Source organism: Cherax quadricarinatus, chromosome 57 (genome assembly GCF_038502225.1).
Source record: "Cherax quadricarinatus isolate ZL_2023a chromosome 57, ASM3850222v1, whole genome shotgun sequence".
In the NCBI taxonomy this organism is placed as follows: Eukaryota; Metazoa; Arthropoda; class Malacostraca; order Decapoda; family Parastacidae; genus Cherax; species Cherax quadricarinatus.
In genome coordinates this window covers 9810255-9829599 of record NC_091348.1, presented here as the reverse complement: position 1 = coordinate 9829599, position 19345 = coordinate 9810255, and the positions used below count along the sequence as shown (strand labels likewise).

The 19345-nt window shown below is 39.7% G+C and overlaps 1 protein-coding gene across 8 annotated transcripts in view; it reads left to right on the top strand.

The window, feature by feature from the left end:
- Positions 1 to 19345, top strand: part of fbp (fructose-1,6-bisphosphatase) — a 167757-nt gene that overhangs the window by 106047 nt on the left and 42365 nt on the right. For all 8 annotated transcript variants that reach the window (XR_011393590.1, XM_070097334.1, XM_070097337.1 and 5 more), the window contains 2 exons: positions 923 to 1029; positions 2190 to 2334. Coding sequence is in view for 7 of the 8 variants with exons in the window: in XM_070097334.1 (XP_069953435.1) it covers positions 923 to 1029; positions 2190 to 2334 (252 nt within the window). In the remaining variant the exon portion in view is untranslated. The remainder of the gene's footprint in view (positions 1 to 922; positions 1030 to 2189; positions 2335 to 19345) is intronic.

Below are 19345 nucleotides of genomic sequence, written 5' to 3'. Positions count from 1 at the left end.
TTCTTTAGATGCTCTTTGGTGTCACCTTGGGTAGCCCCCCTCTCCTTGTGATGCCACTGGTTAATCTTTAAAAAATGTATTTTTTAATATTTTTGGGTGTCTGGAATGGATTAATTGCATTTACGTACATTATTTCTTGTGGGAAATATTGATTCAGTTTTAGGCCATTTCAGATTTAGGCCAACCTTCTGGAATGGATTTCGGCCAATAACTGGGGTTGCACTGTATTCATAGTTTAAGATTTTAGTGCATCAAATATTAGTTTAATTTTTCAATTTTATGCCCAAACTCCTTAGTCCAGAATTGTACATATGATACTTCAAAAATGTATTAAAATGAGCAAGTTGGAGGCTGCAAAGGCCAGTAAAAATAAGCTTTCTCTAAGAAACTCTAATAGTACATGTACATATATTGAAAGTTGGAAGTCGACCTTGACAGGCATTCTAGTTATAGCTCGGAATCCAGCAATACAGTACCATGTTAGAAAATTGGTAAATATGCACCTACGTAGCTCATGATCAATCCAAACTTTCTTCTGATTTTTCTGATAAAATCTATGAAAGGAATAGCTTTAAAGCTAGTTGCTCCGGCTACATCAGTATTGCAGCCAAGAGCCACATAACAAGTATCCAAAAGATCTACTGGTTGAAATTCCAAAGGCTAGTCACCTTATTCATTGTACACAATTGTTATGGGTTCAGGAATGCTTAATAGTTGAAGGGTAACAGATATCTGCAGTAAATTGGTACTTGACTGGTAATTAAATTACATTAAGCCTTTTTCTATGAATATGTAATACGGATATAAATTGAGGCAAATTTTAAGTTATTTATTGAAACAAAATATACTTCAATAATTACCTGGCTATAAAATTTTTAAACATTATTGAATTTAAATCCTTCAACCATTTTTTTTTTCACAGGTCGAGAAAGAACGCCAGGGAAAGTACATTGTCTGCTTTGATCCTCTTGACGGTTCATCCAACATAGATTGTTTGGTGTCCATTGGTTCAATATTCTCCATATACAGGTCAGTCATAACTTTTCTTTAATTTTGTAGTTAAACTTTTCATTCTTCATGCTGATTTGGTATAAATGAAAGTTAAACAGTTGCCTTGTGCTTGCAATAGGAAGTAAATTTCATTAGTTAAAACATTTAAAATCATATACTATTTGATATATGTGTGTACTGTACCTTTGAAGGGGTTGAAGAGTTTTCTTACTACCATAGCCCTGGCTTGGCCCATGCTTCTTTGGGACTTGCATGATAAACCAGGCCTTTGCTGGTGGCCCACATATCCATCAGACTGGCAGGTCTGTCACATTTGCATCTAACCCAACTGGACATAAATATTTAGACATTACATCTGTCAGACCAGGTATCACTATTAAGTCCTATGTGAAAGATGAGGGGATGGGGAAATGGAAGTCAGATCAGGCCAGGAGAGGTGAGGAGATGACCAGGTTCAGGTCAGGAGAGTAGACAACCAAGGTCAAGTCAGCAGCGAGATGGCAGCTAAATCTGTAATTCAGGTAATGTGGGAAGATGGCTGAGGCTGTAAGTTAAGAGAGGCGAGTAAATGGCAGTAAGTTACCTTGTCAGACCTTTTTGGGGTTATCCTAGATAATCTACACATATGCTGCTTTCTTCATCTTTCAACAAACTGGCCATATCCCACCAAGGCAGGGTGGCCCAAAAATAAAAATAAAAGTTTCTCTTTGTAAATTTAGTACTTTATACAGAAGGGGTTACTAGCCCCTTGCTCCCACATATGCTGCTATGTATGATAATTTATGTAACTGTATTTGTGTACCTACACCTGAATAAACTTACTTATAGCCAAGGCCACAAGTCAGGAGAGATGACAAAATAACCAAAGTCAGGTAGTCAAAGGTCTTGAAGATTAGAGCATTTAATAAAGTATTGCTAAAGACAAGCATCACCAGACAAAAACCAGCACTACAATTCATATTAGTTAAATGTATATAAGGCCTGCTTAAACAAATTGGAGGTGGTTGTCAAACAATCAGCTTGTGGAATGATTATGATCTGTAACACAGCAGCAGTATTAATATTAGCAAGGAAAACACATGACACTTTCTTTCTCTTGCACTCTTACAGAAAATAACAGAATGATATAATCTGTGAAAATAGTTTTCTCATAATTGCAATACTGCTTTCATTTTCAGGAAGTCTTCAGATGGTGATCCCACAGTAAATGATGCACTTCAGCCAGGAAACACCTTGGTGGCAGCAGGTTATGCTCTGTATGGGTCAGCCACTATGATGGTTATATCTACTGGAGATGGAGTTAATGGATTTATGCTGGACCCTGTGAGTCTTTATTTTGTTTTACTAGAAACTCGTGGTATCAATCTTGGTAATAAATACGTACCAACAAGTTGGTTTAGAAAAACACTTCAGCAAACACTAGGACATACGTATTTATTAGAAAATGTTTCAATCCTGGGACCTTGATCACCTCTAACATCCAGAGGTTAAAAAAGTATACATAGGCAGAGAGTGAGGTGTGAGTGATGCATTGTAGCCTGAAGAATGTCACACTGGGATGAGGATGGGTAAACAGTGGTGTCGAGTGACACCTATGTTGTTTGGTAGGTGGTGCTTTGCTTGGTTGAATATCATCTATGCTAATGTTTTAGAAATGTCGTAGTTTCCAGTGTTACGCTCTCTGGTGTCAGTGACGGCGATTAGCGAGGCTTTCAGACATCGTCGGCATCTAAGGTCTTTTTCAGTGAGAACGAGTTGTGCCTCATCCCAACTCATCAGATACCCCATAGAGGACACAGGCGTGCTTTAAGTAGTCTGTTACTGGCATTTTGATGCTCGTTCAGGCGGACTGAAAGATCTCTGCCTGTTTTTCCTACATATATCTCGGAGTGATTGGTGGAATGATGAAGTAAAGGGTGTGATAAAAGAGAAACAGGTAGCTTATGAGAGGTTTTTACAAAGCAGAAGTGTTATAAGAAGAGCAGAGTATATGGAGAGTAAAAGAAAGGTAAAGAGAGTGGTGAGAGAGTGCAAAAGGAGAGCAGATGATAGAGTGGGAGAGGCACTGTCAAGAAATTTTAATGAAAATAAGAAAAAATTTTGGAGTGAGCTAAACAAGTTAAGAAAGCCTAGGGAAAATATGGATTTGTCAGTTAAAAACAGAGTAGGGGAGTTAGTAGATGGGGAGATGGAGGTATTGGGTAGATGGCGAGAATATTTTGAGGAACTTTTAAATGTTAAGGAAGAAACAGAGGCAGTAATTTCATGCACTGGTCAGGGAGGTATACCATCTTTTAGGAGTGAAGAAGAGCAGAATGTAAGTGTGGGGGAGGTACGTGAGGCATTACGTAAAATGAAAGGGGGTAAAGCAGCTGGAACTGATGGGATCATGACAGAAATGTTAAAAGCAGGGGGGGGATATAGTGTTGGAGTGGTTGGTACTTTTGTTTAATAAATGTATGAAAGAGAGGAAGGTACCTAGGGATTGGCGGAGAGCATGTATAGTCCCTTTATATAAAGGGAAAGGGGACAAAAGAGACTGTAAAAATTATAGAGGAATAAGCTTACTGAGTATACCAGGAAAAGTGTACGGTAGGGTTATAATTGAAAGAATTAGAGGTAAGACAGAATGTAGGATTGCGGATGAGCAAGGAGGTTTCAGAGTGGGTAGGGGATGTGTAGATCAGGTGTTTACATTGAAGCATATATGTGAACAGTATTTAGATAAAGATAGGGAAGTTTTTATTGCATTTATGGATTTAGAAAAGGCATATGATAGAGTGGATAGAGGAGCAATGTGGCAGATGTTGCAAGTATATGGAATAGGTGGTAAGTTATTAAATGCTGTAAAGAGTTTTTATGAGGATAGTGAGGCTCAGGTTAGGGTGTGTAGAAGAGAGGGAGACTACTTCCCGGTAAAAGTAGGTCTTAGACAGGGATGTGTAATGTCACCATGGTTGTTTAATATATTTATAGATGGGGTTGTAAAGGAAGTAAATGCTAGGGTGTTCGGGAGAGGGGTGGGATTAAATTTTGGGGAATCAAATTCAAAATGGGAATTGACAGTTACTTTTTGCTGATGATACTGTGCTTATGGGAGATTCTAAAGAAAAATTGCAAAGGTTAGTGGATGAGTTTGGGAATGTGTGTAAAGGTAGAAAGTTGAAAGTGAACATAGAAAAGAGTAAGGTGATGAGGGTGTCAAATGATTTAGATAAAGAAAAATTGGATATCAAATTGGGGAGGAGGAGTATGGAAGAAGTGAATGTTTTCAGATACTTGGGAGTTGACGTGTCGGCGGATGGATTTATGAAGGATGAGGTTAATCATAGAATTGATGAGGGGAAAAAAGGTGAGTGGTGCGTTGAGGCATATGTGGAGTCAAAAAACGTTACCTATGGAGGCAAAGAAGGGAATGTATGAAAGTATAGTAGTACCAACACTCTTATATGGGTGTGAAGCTTGGGTGGTAAATGCAGCAGCGAGGAGACGGTTGGAGGCAGTGGAGATGTCCTGTTTAAGGGCAATGTGTGGTGTAAATATTATGCAGAAAATTCGGAGTGTGGAAATTAGGAGAAGGTGTGGAGTTAATAAAAGTATTAGTCAGAGGGCAGAAGAGGGGTTGTTGAGGTGGTTTGGTCATTTAGAGAGAATGGATCAAAGTAGAATGACATGGAAAGCTTATAAATCTATAGGGGGAGGAAGGTGGGGTAGGGGTCGTCCTCGAAAGGGTTGGAGAGAGGGGGTAAAGGAGGTTTTGTGGGCAAGGGGCTTGGACTTCCAGCAAGCGTGCGTGAGCGTGTTAGATAGGAGTGAATGGAGACGAATGGTACTTGGGACCTGACGATCTGTTGGAGTGTGAGCAGGGTAATATTTAGTGAAGGGATTCAGGGAAACCGGTTATTTTCACATAGTCGGACTTGAGTCCTGGAAATGGGAAGTACAATGCCTGCACTTTAAAGGAGGGGTTTGGGATATTGGCAGTTTGGAGGGATATGTTGTGTATCTTTATATGTGTATGCTTCTAGACTGTTGTATTCTGAGCACCTCTGCAAAAACAGTGATAATGTGCGAGTGTGGTGAAAGTGTTGAATGATGATGAAAGTATTTTCTTTTTGGGGATTTTCTTTCTTTTTTGGGTCACCCTGCCTCGGTGGGAGACGGCCGACTTGTTGAAAAAAAAAAAAAAAAAAAAAAAATATCTAGGAACAGTATACACAGGCTGGTGTAGATGCCCACTGTGGAAGTTGGAGGTGTGAGGCTACTTGTATATAAGCTATCCCATAAACTTTTAATATATTATCTTAGTCTTTGTAATTAGGGGGATAAGAGGTTATTGAATGGTAATGCATGTCTTGGGCTGAATAACATATTACATATACCTAAATTATAGGGAAATAAGTCTGTTGAGTATACCTGGTAAAGTGTATGGTAGTTAATATTGAAAGAATTAAGAGGAAGATGGATAGCAGATGAACAAGGAGGTTTTAGGAAGGGTAGGGGGTGTGTAGACCAAATGTTTACAGTGAAACATATAGGTGAACAGTATTTAGATAAGGGTAAAGAGGTTTTTGTGGCATTTATGGATTTGGAAAAGGAGTATGATAAGGGGACAGTGTGGCAGATGTTGCAAATGTATGGAATAGGAGGTAGGTTATTGAAAGTAGTGAAGAGTTTTTATGAGGATAGTGAGGCTCAGGTTAAAGTATGTAGGAGAGAGAGGGAGATTATTTCCCACTAAGAGTAGGCCTTAGACAGGGATGTGTGATGTCACCATTGTTGTTCAATATATTTATAGATAGAGTTGTAAGAGAAGTGAGTGCTCAGGTGTTGCAAGACATGTGGAGTTAATAGGTAAAGAATCTAACACAGAGTGGGACTTGTCACAGTTGCTCACTGCTGATGACAGTGCTTTTGGGAGATTCTGAAGAGAAGTTGCAGAGGTTGGTTGGTGGATGAGTTTGGTGGTAGGGTTTACCTGGAGTTTACCTAGAGAGAGTTCCGGGGGTCAACGCCCCCACGGCCCGGTCTGTGACCAGGCCGCCTGGTGGATCAGAGCCTGATCAACCAGGCTGTTACTGCTGGCTGCACGCAAACCAACATACGAGCCACAGCCCGGCTGGTCAGGAACCGACTTCAGGTGCTTGTCCAGTGCCAGCTTGAAGACTGCCAGGGGTCTGTTGGTAATCCCCCTTATGTATGCTGGGAGGCAGTTGAACAGTCTCGGGCCCCTGACACTTATTGTATGGTCCATATTATTTGAGATTTAGAAGATTTTTTCTACTAGTTTGTATTATTTATTATACAGCAGACAACTATGTCACATGATCATCACTTGCATTTCTGACATTATGCAATTTAAATTTAGGTTTTTCATTTTCAAGTGAAGTGTCATTTCCATTAGTGGTATGCATTTCCATTAGGGAGTGCCTTGGCAGGCAAGCAGGCAGGCGACTCATCTTTATGCATTGGGCAACTCCATTGTTTTAGCAGTGTAGCAGAGGGTGAATGGATGTAAACAAGCAGCTTTCCATGCAGTTCAGTGCCTCTGGATGCATGCCATATGATTTTCATTCATTTCTCAGTTTTTCTTTTAATCTTCCCATCTCATCTGGATATTAATCATGGTATCCAAAGTGCAGGAAAGGAAAGGACTGGAAAGGAATGGAACAGACAGTGTCAGCGTGCCTCGTTGTGCTCCCGGTTTTCTGGTGTTTTCACGGTCGCTCTTACGTGCTAGAACTTTAATTTGTGTCATCAATCCTATACGATACATCCCTCTAGCGCCTGGAACCAATCTTGGGTGGAAAACATTATATACTGAGTCAAAAAAGGAGAATTAGTGTGCACTACCTAGCAGAGTTTACTGCCAGAGGGGAATCATAGGCCTGTGTCCCGTGTGAAAAAAATAATAGTAATTGAACTTTGTGTCAGAGGAAAGAAAGTCTCCCTGAAAGCATTGAGTATACATAGTGTATAGTGTATACTACAGTGGCTCCCTAGTATATTGATGATAAAGGCTAAAGTGTCATTTGAAAACAGGTGAATTTGTAAATGAAGTGATAAGCCTATAGAGGCAGGTGCCAGAAACTTACCACAGGTCAGCTGTTTTAATAATCTTCCTGGCCTGCTAGTGTACTCGCATATAATCTAGTGATACCAGTGAATAGCAGAATACAGTGTTGTAGTAGCAACTAACCAGTATTATAATGGTACTTAGTGGAGTGGAGTGACTTTCATTAGTTTCTTTTTCTTGAAATACCAGACGTTACTGTGAATTTCATATAACATGTAGTTACCAGCGGTCGCAATATACACAACGAGAAGCAATTATTACTACAGAAAAAGCGTCCTTCCTCCAAAATTTGCACCAGTCAACTATAGTGATAATATAGCATTTATTGTGGTGGAGACGGAAAAAAAAAATAGAGAAGCTAGATACAGCGATTGATAAACAAGGGTGGAGGTCGACCGTTCGTCATTGTAGGAGTGCCAGCAGTCACCGGCTCTTCAACACGCAAGTTATACTTTTGTATCAATCAAATCACATATTACTCGGGTAGATAATTTCCAGTAGATCCTTCATGTGTTAGCTCAAATCACCGACCAGTATGGTTTAAATAAGTGACCCACTGATCAGATCAGATAGACTGGTCCGAACCCTTGACTGGTCCGAACCCTGGACTGGTTTCAAACGGTTTCGTTGTGCACCACCTAGCAGGTTATTAATAGAATATTCAAGAGGTTGCTAGTAGAATTGCAGTAAATCAACCATTCAAATCATTATGAAGCTGTGTGTAGTCTGTGGTCAGTCAAACAAACGGGCTTCCACATGCATAAATTGTCATTTCTGTGGAAATTGGTGTCACGCCCCTTGTGCAGATATCCAAGAACTAGCTACAAGCAGTATTAAAACAGGGAAGTGTTTTTGGGTATGCCCAAATGAGATAAATCTGTGGACTAAAATCACAAGGGTATTAAAAGAGGTCAACATCAAAGCTGCTTTCATAGAAAACCTGGAAGCTTTCTACAACAGATGGGAACATAAAAAGTCCGGGCTGAATGGTACTGCCCTTGATACTGGCCATGTAGTCAGAAACTGTAAGGCTGGAGATGATGTCCTGGTAGTCAGTAAATGGGGGGCTGATAGTGCTGTCCTGGGAGACAGTAATGGTGAAGCTGGAGGTGCTGTCCTGGGAGACAGTAATGGTGAAGCTGGAGGTGCTGTCCTGGGAGACAGTAATGGTGAAGCTGGAGGTGCTGTCCTGGGAGACAGTAATGGTGAAGCTGGAGGTGCTGTCCTGGGAGACAGTAATGGTGAAGCTGGAGATGCTGTCCTGGGAGACAGTAATGGGGAAGCTGGAGATGCTGTCCTGGGAGACAGTAATGGTGAAGCTGGAGATTTTGTCCAGGTAGTCGGGAATTATACGCAGGAAGGAATACATATAAATGACCTCATAGGGGACAGGAGCCATAGTAGGGAAACAAGTGTAGTCAAAGATAAGATAAAACCAATATTGCAAACTAGAAATACCACAGGAAATAGCAAACAAGAGGACTCCAATAGCAATAGTGAGGATAAATTACCAAAAACAACTGGTGGGAGCTCCATTGTTGGTGCTAGGGAGGATAGAAGTAAGACAGGGAAACATGCACCAACAGGGAATACAGTCACAGAAACCCAAGGCAAGCGGAAACCAAGCCTGTGCACATACTATGCACTTGGTATCTGCTGGCATGGGAAATCTGGAAAAACAGATGGGACGTGCAACTATGACCACCCTAGAAAATGCCATGCCCATATGACAACAGGAAAATGCAAACTCCCTTCCTGTAAGCTTTTTCACCCTGAAATGTGTACCTCTTCAGTACAGGAAAGACTGTGCTATAACTTAAATTGCCAGGCATACCATCTAAAGGGGACAAAAAGATACAAAACATCCAGGCCATGGGAAAACCTGGGTAGCCACAGCCACTCAAGAGGGAGAGGTTTTTTAGTGCCAGGAAGGAAAAAAAACTGGCAGGAAATGGCAGAAATCGTACACCAAATCCAGTCATTCCTGGAGTGGAACCACAGTCGATGGCCTCCACTCCAAACCAACAGATACAGATACTAATGCCGGAAAAAAAATCCCCCCCCAGTACCAACAATACCACCAGTCCGATAACATTCTTCTTTGCAAATATACAGGGTCTAAAGCCAGCAACAAACAACAAAATACCTTTCATCCGTGGACTGCTTGCAGAGGCAAAGGCAATGTTCGCGGCTTTCACTGAGACCCACATAAAGGATCACTTGGACAACGAAATATGGATCCCAGGTTACAACCTATACAGATGTGACAGAGTGAACAGGCAAAAGGGGGGGGTTGGCCTGTACATTGCAGTCACTTGTTTGCACAGAACTGCTAAATGCCTCAAATGATGTAGTGGAAGTTTTAGCAGTAAAGGTCGAGAACCAAAACCTAGTCATTGTGATAGTCTACAAGCCTCCGGATGCAACATCCCAGCAATTCCAGGAACAGCTGTTAAAAATTGACCACTGTCTGGAAAACCTTCCAGCTCCTGCACCCAACATCTTGCTCCTGGGGGATTTCAACTTAAGGCACCTAAAATGGAGGAATATAGCAAATAATATTGTTGCAGTAATAACACCAGGAGGCAGCTCTGATGAAAACTCACACTCACGCGAGCTTTTAAATCTCTGCACAAAATTCAATTTAAACCAGCAAATAATAGAGCCTACTAGACTGGAGAATACACTAGACCTCATCTTCACTAACAATGATGATCTGATAAGAAATATCACCATATCAAAAACAATATACTCAGATCACAACATAATTGAGGTTCAGTCATGTATGCGCGGAGCCCCAGACCGACATAATGAGATTAGTCACGAGGGAGCATTCACCAAATTCAACTTCAATAACAAAAACATAAAGTGGGACCAAGTAAACCAAGTCCTAACCGATATAAGCTGGGAAGATATACTAAGCAACACAGACCCCAACTTATGCCTAGAACAGATTAACTCGGTGGCACTCGATGTATGCACAAGGCTTATTCCTCTAAGAAAAAGGAGGAGTAGATGTAAAACAGAAAGAGACAGGCGCTCCCTTTACAGGCGACGGAAAAGAATAACAGAGCGGCTAAAAGAGGTCAATATATCTGAAATGCGTAGGGAGACACTGGTCAGAGAAATAGCAAGCATCGAACTTAAGCTAAAAGAATCCTTTAGGAGTCAGGAATCGCGGGAAGAACTAAAAGCCATAAATGAAATCGAAAGAAACCCAAAGTATTTCTTCTCCTATGCCAAATCAAAATCGAGAACAACGTCCAGTATTGGGCCCCTACTTAAACAAGATGGGTCCTACACAGATGACAGCAAGGAAATGAGTGAGCTACTCAAGTCCCAATATGACTCAGTTTTTAGCAAGCCGCTAACCAGACTGAGAGTCGAAGATCAAAATGAATTTTTTATGAGAGAGCCACAAAATTTGATTAACACAAGTCTATCCGATGTTATCCTGACGCCAAATGACTTCGAACAGGCGATAAATGACATGCCCATGCACTCTGCCCCAGGGCCAGACTCATGGAACTCTGTGTTCATCAAGAACTGCAAGAAGCCCCTATCACGAGCCTTTTCCATCCTATGGAGAGGGAGCATGGACACGGGGGTCGTCCCACAGTTACTAAAAACAACAGACATAGCCCCACTCCACAAAGGGGGCAGTAAAGCAACAGCAAAGAACTACAGACCAATAGCACTAACATCCCATATCATAAAAATCTTTGAAAGGGTCCTAAGAAGCAAGATCACCACGCATCTAGAAACCCATCAGTTACACAACCCAGGGCAACATGGGTTTAGAACAGGTTGCTCCTGTCTGTCTCAACTATTGGACCACTACGACAAGGTCCTAAATGCAATAGAAGACAAAAAGAATGCAGATGTAATATATACAGACTTTGCAAAAGCCTTCGACAAGTGTGACCATGGCGTAATAGCGCACAAAATGCATGCTAAAGGAATAACAGGAAAAGTCGGTCGATGGATCTATAATTTCCTCACTAACAGAACACAGAGAGTAGTCGTCAACAGAGTAAAGTCCGAGGCAGCTACGGTGAAAAGCTCTGTTCCACAAGGCACAGTACTCGCTCCCATCTTGTTCCTCATCCTTATATCCGACATAGACAAGGATGTCAGCCACAGCACCGTGTCTTCCTTTGCAGATGACACCCGAATCTGCATGACAGTGTCTTCCATTGCAGACACTGCAAAGCTCCAGGCAGACATCAACCAAATCTTTCAGTGGGCTGCAGAAAACAATATGAAGTTCAACGATGAGAAATTTCAATTACTCAGATATGGTAAACATGAGGAAATTAAATCTTCATCAGAGTACAAAACAAATTCTGGCCACAAAATAGAGCGAAACACCAACGTCAAAGACCTCGGAGTGATCATGTCGGAGGATCTCACCTTCAAGGACCATAACATTGTATCAATCACATCTGCTAGAAAAATGACAGGATGGATAATGAGAACCTTCAAAACTAGGGAGGCCAAGCCCATGATGACACTCTTCAGGTCACTTGTTCTATCTAGGCTGGAATATTGCTGCACACTAACAGCACCTTTCAAGGCAGGTGAAATTGCCGACCTAGAAAATGTACAGAGAACTTTCACGGCGCGCATAACGGAGATAAAACACCTCAATTATTGGGAGCGCTTGAGGTTCCTAAACCTGTATTCCCTGGAACGCAGGAGGGAGAGATACATGATTATATACACCTGGAAAATCCTAGAGGGACTAGTACCGAACTTGCACACGAAAATCACTCACTACGAAAGCAAAAGACTTGGCAGACGATGCACCATCCCCCCAATGAAAAGCAGGGGTGTCACTAGCACGTTAAGAGACCATACAATAAGTGTCAGGGGCCCGAGACTGTTCAACTGCCTCCCAGCACACATAAGGGGGATTACCAACAGACCCCTGGCAGTCTTCAAGCTGGCACTGGACAAGCACCTAAAGTCAGTTCCGGATCAGCCGGGCTGTGGCTCGTACGTTGGTTTGCGTGCAGCCAGCAGCAACAGCCTGGTTGATCAGGCTCTGATCCACCAGGAGGCCTGGTCTCAGACCGGGCCGCGGGGGCGTTGAGCCCCGGAACTCTCTCCAGGTAAACTCCAGGCAGGTGATGCTGGTGAAGCAAGGAAGAAAATAAGCACAAAACTGCCCATACCAAATAAAATTAGAGGTAATTGAGATCCTGAAGAGTGGTGCATGTGTCATGGAGATGGCACGACCGTTTGGTGTTAGCGATTCAGTGACTTGTTCAATTCAAGACAATGAGATGAAGATAAATGCAATGAGTAATCCTCAACGTGACAGTGTAAAGAATGATGAAGAGGTCATTACAGCTAAATAAAACAATGTTCACTGAATGTGGATTGAAAAACAAGGGTGTTCCACTTGTTGGCCTTGTAAGGAAAAAAGCCCTATTATACTGTAAAACTGTGAGTGAGCAGAAAGAACAGATCAAAAACAAATGTACATTTAATTCTGAATGGTTTAACTGGTTTACATTGCACAGTAGCCTTCGTAATGAACTGCAGGGTAAAACAAACCATCATGTATGACAGAATACCTGAGCATTCCAACTAAAGCTGCATCAGTATTCCAACTTCTCATCACCATCCCCCAACCATCAACCTCAGCCCAGTAAGATGACAGCCACCCTTTCCACTCACTTCAGGATGTTAAGCATCATCAGTTCCATTTGTATTATAAAATTGTATTATGAAAATAGATTACATAACATCAAAGGTGATATGAAAAAACCTGGAAAACTCTATCTGAAATTCTTGGAACTAAAAAGTTATCCAAAAACAAAACAATCAAACTAACAAAATCAGATGAACCCCTACTCACACCTACTGAAACAGCAGACTTAATGTTTTCTTCTCCACCATAGGAAAAAAATCTAGCGAACAAAATACCACGCACAAACGCCCATCCATCAGACTACCTCATAGGTACCTACCCAAATACGCTATTCCTAGCTCCAACCAACCCCATAGAAGTTACGCTCATCATAAACACCCTTAAAAACAAGGCAGGAGACATAAACAACTTGCCTGCTTTTATGTACAAAAAAAGCTCTCAAGTATTGTCGCCAATTATTGCAACGCTCTTTAACAGATCCATTGAATCATCTACCTTCCCAACAATCCTCAAAATAGTGAGGGTCACTCCGATCCACAAAGGAGGTGACCAAGCTGACTTGAATAACTATAGACCAATATCTAACTTAACACTGCTCTCTAAAATCTTTGAAAAATTAATTCATAGACGGATCTATTCCTACCTCGTCTCGCACAACATATTAAACCCTTGTCAGTTTGGATTCAGGAATAATAAAAGCACAAATGATGCTATCATACACATGCTTGAACTAATATATACTGTACTCGAAAAGAAAGTAGTCCCGCTGGGCATTTTCATTGATTTACGTAAAGCTTTTGATACAGTTGACCATGAACTGCTGTACTCTAAATTAACGCACTATGGTATCAGAGGCCAGTCCTTCAACTACCTAAAATCATACCTTAGTAACAGAACTCAATATGTGTATGCAAATGATGCAAACTCTTCCACCCAACCAATCACATTAAGAGTCCCACAAGGAAGTGTCCTTGGACTACTACTATTTCTCATCTGCATCAATGATCTACTGAATGCATCACAGCTACTCAGACCCATATTATTTGCAGATGACACTACATATGTCTTTTCCCACCCAAACACAGTCATACTAGCAAACAGTCAATGCCAAATTGCAGAAAATATCTGCCTGGATGATGACTAATAAACTTACCCTGAATACTGATAAAACCTATTTCATTCAGTTTGGAAACAAAGCTGCAAATGATCCAATTAACATAACGCTAAATGGATCATCAGTCACAAGACTCGCAGAGGGAAAATTCCTAGGTATCCACCTTGACAGTAGCCTTAAGTTCCGGACACACATACAACAAATCACCAAGAAAATCTCCAAGACTGTAGGCATACTATCAAAGATAAGGTACTACGTTCCACATTCAGCTCTCCTGGCACTGTACCATTCACTCATATACCCTTATCTTGCATATGGAATTTGTGCATGGGGATCAACAACATCCAATCACCTAAAACCCCTAATAACTCAGCAAAAGGCAGTACGAATGATGACAAATTCCCACTCCCGCCAACATACTCCATCAATTTTCAAAAGTCTGAATCTGCTCACCATTAAGAACATCCATACTTATTCATGTGCCTACTACATACACAGAACAATACACGCAAATATAAACCCTCCACTCAAACTTCTCCTCACCAACCTAAACAGGACACATGACCACAACACAAGACACAGATCACTTTTTGATATACCTTGTGTCCATATCACACTGTGTAAAAACTCTATGCACATTATGCATATTAAAGTAACCCAGTCTGAAAATCAATTTAAGACTCTTCTCAAAAGCCACTTAATCACCCTAAACTAAACACTAAATACTCAGTACACACATACTTATGTACTCCCACATCATAACTTCAACAATCACTTTGAACCTTTTATCTACTGTTGACAGGAATATAATTGAATCATTGTTTTCACAAAAAGCATTTTTGATTATATGAATATATCTTTTGTCTTATACAAATTTTGATTCACTTATAATTAATAATCTACTATACAATTATGAAATAATTACTATCCTACTGTACAACTATGATATAATCCTTAGTGTTAAGTAGTCTGTAAGCCTGTAATGTTAAGTTGGCCCATAATGCCTAGGCATAATAAAGGCTCTTTGCATTGCAACCCACTATTGTAATATAAAATCTCAATGTACTGTTTGCAAACACATAAAATAAATAAATAAATAAATCTGACGAAGGCCTTCCGCTGGCTTATCGGTCCACCCCTTTAAAAATTATGGTCGTAGTTATAGCCATTTTTCTTTTTTAAATTATTTGCTATTATGCGATGCTTAATTTACTATTTACTACTACTAGACTGCTATCGTAACTCTGGTATATCTTGGGAAATAAAATATTATAAGACGAGTCAGTCATATTATGTTGCCAAACTGTAGTTCAAGATTTATCATAATAAACGTAAATCAGTGAATTAGAATAATACCAATAAAAATAGAACTTAAATATAAAACTTATAAAATAAAACGACAGGATTATATTATCTACATATTGTGTACTTTTTATGTACCTATAACATGCATGACATTGTAAAATATTGTATGTTACGTACTCGCTGCTTAAACTTACATTGTAAATATGTACCTCCGTGATGGTGCTGTTTCAGATAAAGAAAATGGAAAGTTATGGCAAGAGGTTTTCTGTGACTGCTTTCACATTCTTGGTGGCAGGTTAAAGAATATGAATATGAAGTAACAAGTACCATACAGTATTAACGTAATCAATTTAAACTGTCTGGCCCTCGTCAGAACTCGGGCATTTCACTGAGCATGCTCATCAACAAAATTGGGTATAAAAAAAAAAAATTCCGAATCTGAGCCACATAACCTTGTTTTTCCTATATGGGTTACAGGCCATAAGGTATAGAAATCATTGGTAGTGCAATTTTTAGGAATGTAACACGTGCCAATCATGAATGCCCACTGTATTTTAAGATATAACAGTTGTGAAGCGAATATATGAGATGTTTAATTATTGACAGAAAAGCAGCATAATACAGTAGAATCCCCCATATCCACAATTAGGTTTCCACAGTTTTAGTTCTTCTTTCAGCAAACAGGCTATATCCCACCGAGGCAGGGTGGCCCAAAAGGTAAAAGTCTCTACTTTTAGATTTAGTAATACAACCTCTCCTCGCTTAGCAGCGTACTCGTTTACCAATGCCTCGGACTTATGATGGGCTCTCTGACCAGTATTCACACCTAAATAATGTATATTAGAGCTGATTTCCTCTGTTCTGTTTATTTCAATATACAGTACACTACTGTATAAAAATATACCAGAAATGTTATAAATTTATTTATTTATTTATTAATTTGGACATGATACATAGATGTACAAAGAAATACAGTGTAACATGCCAAAAGCCCCTTGTATGCAGAACATTATGGGCAGGCTTAAAATTAACTTAAGATTAACTAAGCAATGATATATTCAGTAGTAAAGGTTATAGTAAACAAATAACAATTAAGCACAAATGAGTATTTCAAAGACAGGTCATATGATCATTTGCCGAGTTGCTGTGCATTCATTAGAATGGAGTATTCTGTTAGGTAATGTAATTAAAAAACAAAGTTTGATAGGGTCACAGGTTAAACATTTATGAGATACAGTTATTCAGTATTTATTTAGTTGTGGGTGAGTAAGTGATTTTTAAGAAGAGACTTGAATTTATACACAGTGTTTCTTTTATATTCACAGGTAATGAATTCCAGATTTTGGGGCTTTTTATGTGCAATAAGTTTTTGCATAGTGTGAGATGGACACGAGAAAGATCAAAGAGTGATCTGTGCCTTGTGTTATGGTCATGTGTTCTGTTGAGGTTGGCAAGGAGACGTTTGAGGGAAGGGTTTATATCCAAGTTAAGTGTTCTATGTATGTAGCAGGTACAATAATAAGTATGGATGTTTTGTACAGTGAGTAGATTTAGTTTTGAATATTGGTGGAGTGTGCTGTCTGTAGTGGGAATTTGTTATTCTGACTGCAGCCTTTTGTTGGGTAACTAATGGTTTGAGATGGTTTATTGTTGTTGAGCCCCATGCACAAATTCCATAGGTGAGATAGAGGTAAATAAATGAGTGATATAGGGCCAGGAGGGCTGACTGTGGCACATAGTACCGTATCTTCGATAGTATGCCTATGGTCTTGGAAATTTGTTGTACATGTGTTTGAAATTTGAGTCTATTATCAAGGTGGATTCCTAAGTATTTTCCCTCGGTGAGGTTTGTGATAGGTGATCCGTTTATCATTATGTTAAGAGGGACGTCTGTAGCTCTGTTTCCAAACTGAATGAAGTAGATTTTGTCAATGTTGAGAGTAAGTTTGTTAGTCATGATCCAGGTAGATATTTTCTGTAATTCGGTATTCACAGTATTGGCTAGCATGACTGGGCTTGGATGAGAGAAGACGTATGTAGTGTCATCTGCAAATAGTGTGAGTTTGAGTAGTTGCAATGCATTTGGTAGGTCATTTATGTAAATGAGAAAGAGAAGAGGGCCAAGGACACTTCCCTGTGGGACACCAACTATAATTGGCTGTGTGGAAGAGTTTGCTCCATTTGTGTACACATATTGGCTTCTGTTGCTGAGGTATGACTTTAGGTAGTTGAGGGAGTGCCCTCTTATACCATAGTGCAACAATTTTATGTGGAGCAAATCATGGTCAACTGTATCAAAAGCTTTACGTAAATCAATGAAGATCCTCAGTGGTAATTCTTTTTCTCTAGTGCAGTGTATATTTTTTCTAGCATGTGTATAATAGCATCATTCGTATTTTTATTAAGCCTGAACCCAAACTGACAGGGGCTGAGGATGTTGTGGGAGATGAGGTAGGAATAGATTCGTTTATGAATTAATTTTTCGAAGATTTTAGAGAGGGTGTAAGTTGGATATTGGCCTATAGTTATTCAAGTCTGTTTGGTCTCCTCCTTTATGTATCGGGGTGACCCTCGCTATTTTGAGAACTGTAGGGAAGGTAGAGGATTCGATGGATTTGTTGGTGTGTTGCAATGATTGGTGACAGCACTTGCTACGCTTTTTTGTATATAAAGGGTGGTAAGGTATTTAACCCTTTCAGGGTCCAAGGCCCAAATCTGGAGTCACGCACCAGTGTCCAAGAATTTTCAAAAAAACATTTATTTTTTCTTATGAAATCGTAGAGAATCTTTTTGTGAAGGTAATAAAACAAAAAGTACGAAATTTGGTGGAAAATTGACGAAATTATGCTCTCGCGAATTTTGATGTGTCAGCGATATTTACGAATCGGCGATTTTGCCGACTTTGACTCCCATTTTAGGCCAATTACATTATTCCAGTCAACCAAATTCTTAGCTATTTCACTAGTATTACTTCTATTCTATCGATTGAGCACAAGAAATCGCCAAGTCAACTGTTTCAACTACAAAATAAAGTGATCGGAAATTGTTAATTTGGCCAATTTAACACAAAGTTCAAAATATTCCAATTTCAAAATAGGGTCCAGAATGAACAATGTAGGCATTCCTGGCACTAAACTAACATTTCCTCTTTTCATTAGTTATGTTTTGAGGCTTTACAAATAAATTCCATTTAGATTTTTTATTCACATAATGAATTTTTATTCACACCAAAAAATAGAAGATTTGCTGTTATGCAATACTGTAATAATTGTATAAATATCATCACCATATTTGTGAATGTATATTAGACCCACCAGCTGATGTGTATTAGACGTGTGAGGTCGTTTGTTTACTCTTGAATATCGGCAAAAATTTAACATTTCTGCTACTTTGAGCTCAGTTTCAAGCCATTTCTAGTGCTAAAACCAATCAAAATCATCTCTATTTCTGTAATATGTCTTCCATTCTATCAAATGAGACCAAGAAATCGCAAATACAACTATAAAAAACATACGAAAAAATACTGCAAAGTTGCTGTTTTAATCGAAAAATCATAATTTCTTTTTTTTCTCTCATTATACACAGTGTGCTGCAGGATCTGTTTTATGTGGTGCACACATACCACATAGATGTATTCTCTCATATCTAGGCCCAAATGTACCACTCAGTTTATCAGAGTGAGCTGAGCTCATGGCGTAGATCTACGGTTTGGACCCTGAACGTAAAGCCGTAGATCTACGGGACGGACCCTGAAAGGGTTAAATCTGTCTTTTTTTTAGTGTGTTGATAATAAGGGAGACGTCTGTTGGGTTAGTCGGAGCTAGGAACAGTGTGTTCGGGTAGTTGCCAATGAAGTAGTCATTGGGCGGGGTATTTGAGCTTGGGATTTTATTGGCAAGGTTTTTTTTCCTATGCTGGAGAAAAAATCATTGAATCTGTTTGCTGTTTCAGTTGGTGGGAGTTTGGGTTCATCTGGTTTAGTTAGTTCAATTGCGGTATTTCCTGATATCTTTTTTGTTCCTAGAATTTCTGATAGTGTTTTCCAGGTCTTTTTTATATCGCCTTTTAAGTTGGATAATCTGTTCTCATAATACAATTGTTTAGCCCTTCTTATCAGGCTGGTTAGGATTGACAAGTAACGTTTTGTTTGGTCTCTGGTCATGTGACCCATTCTGCACTG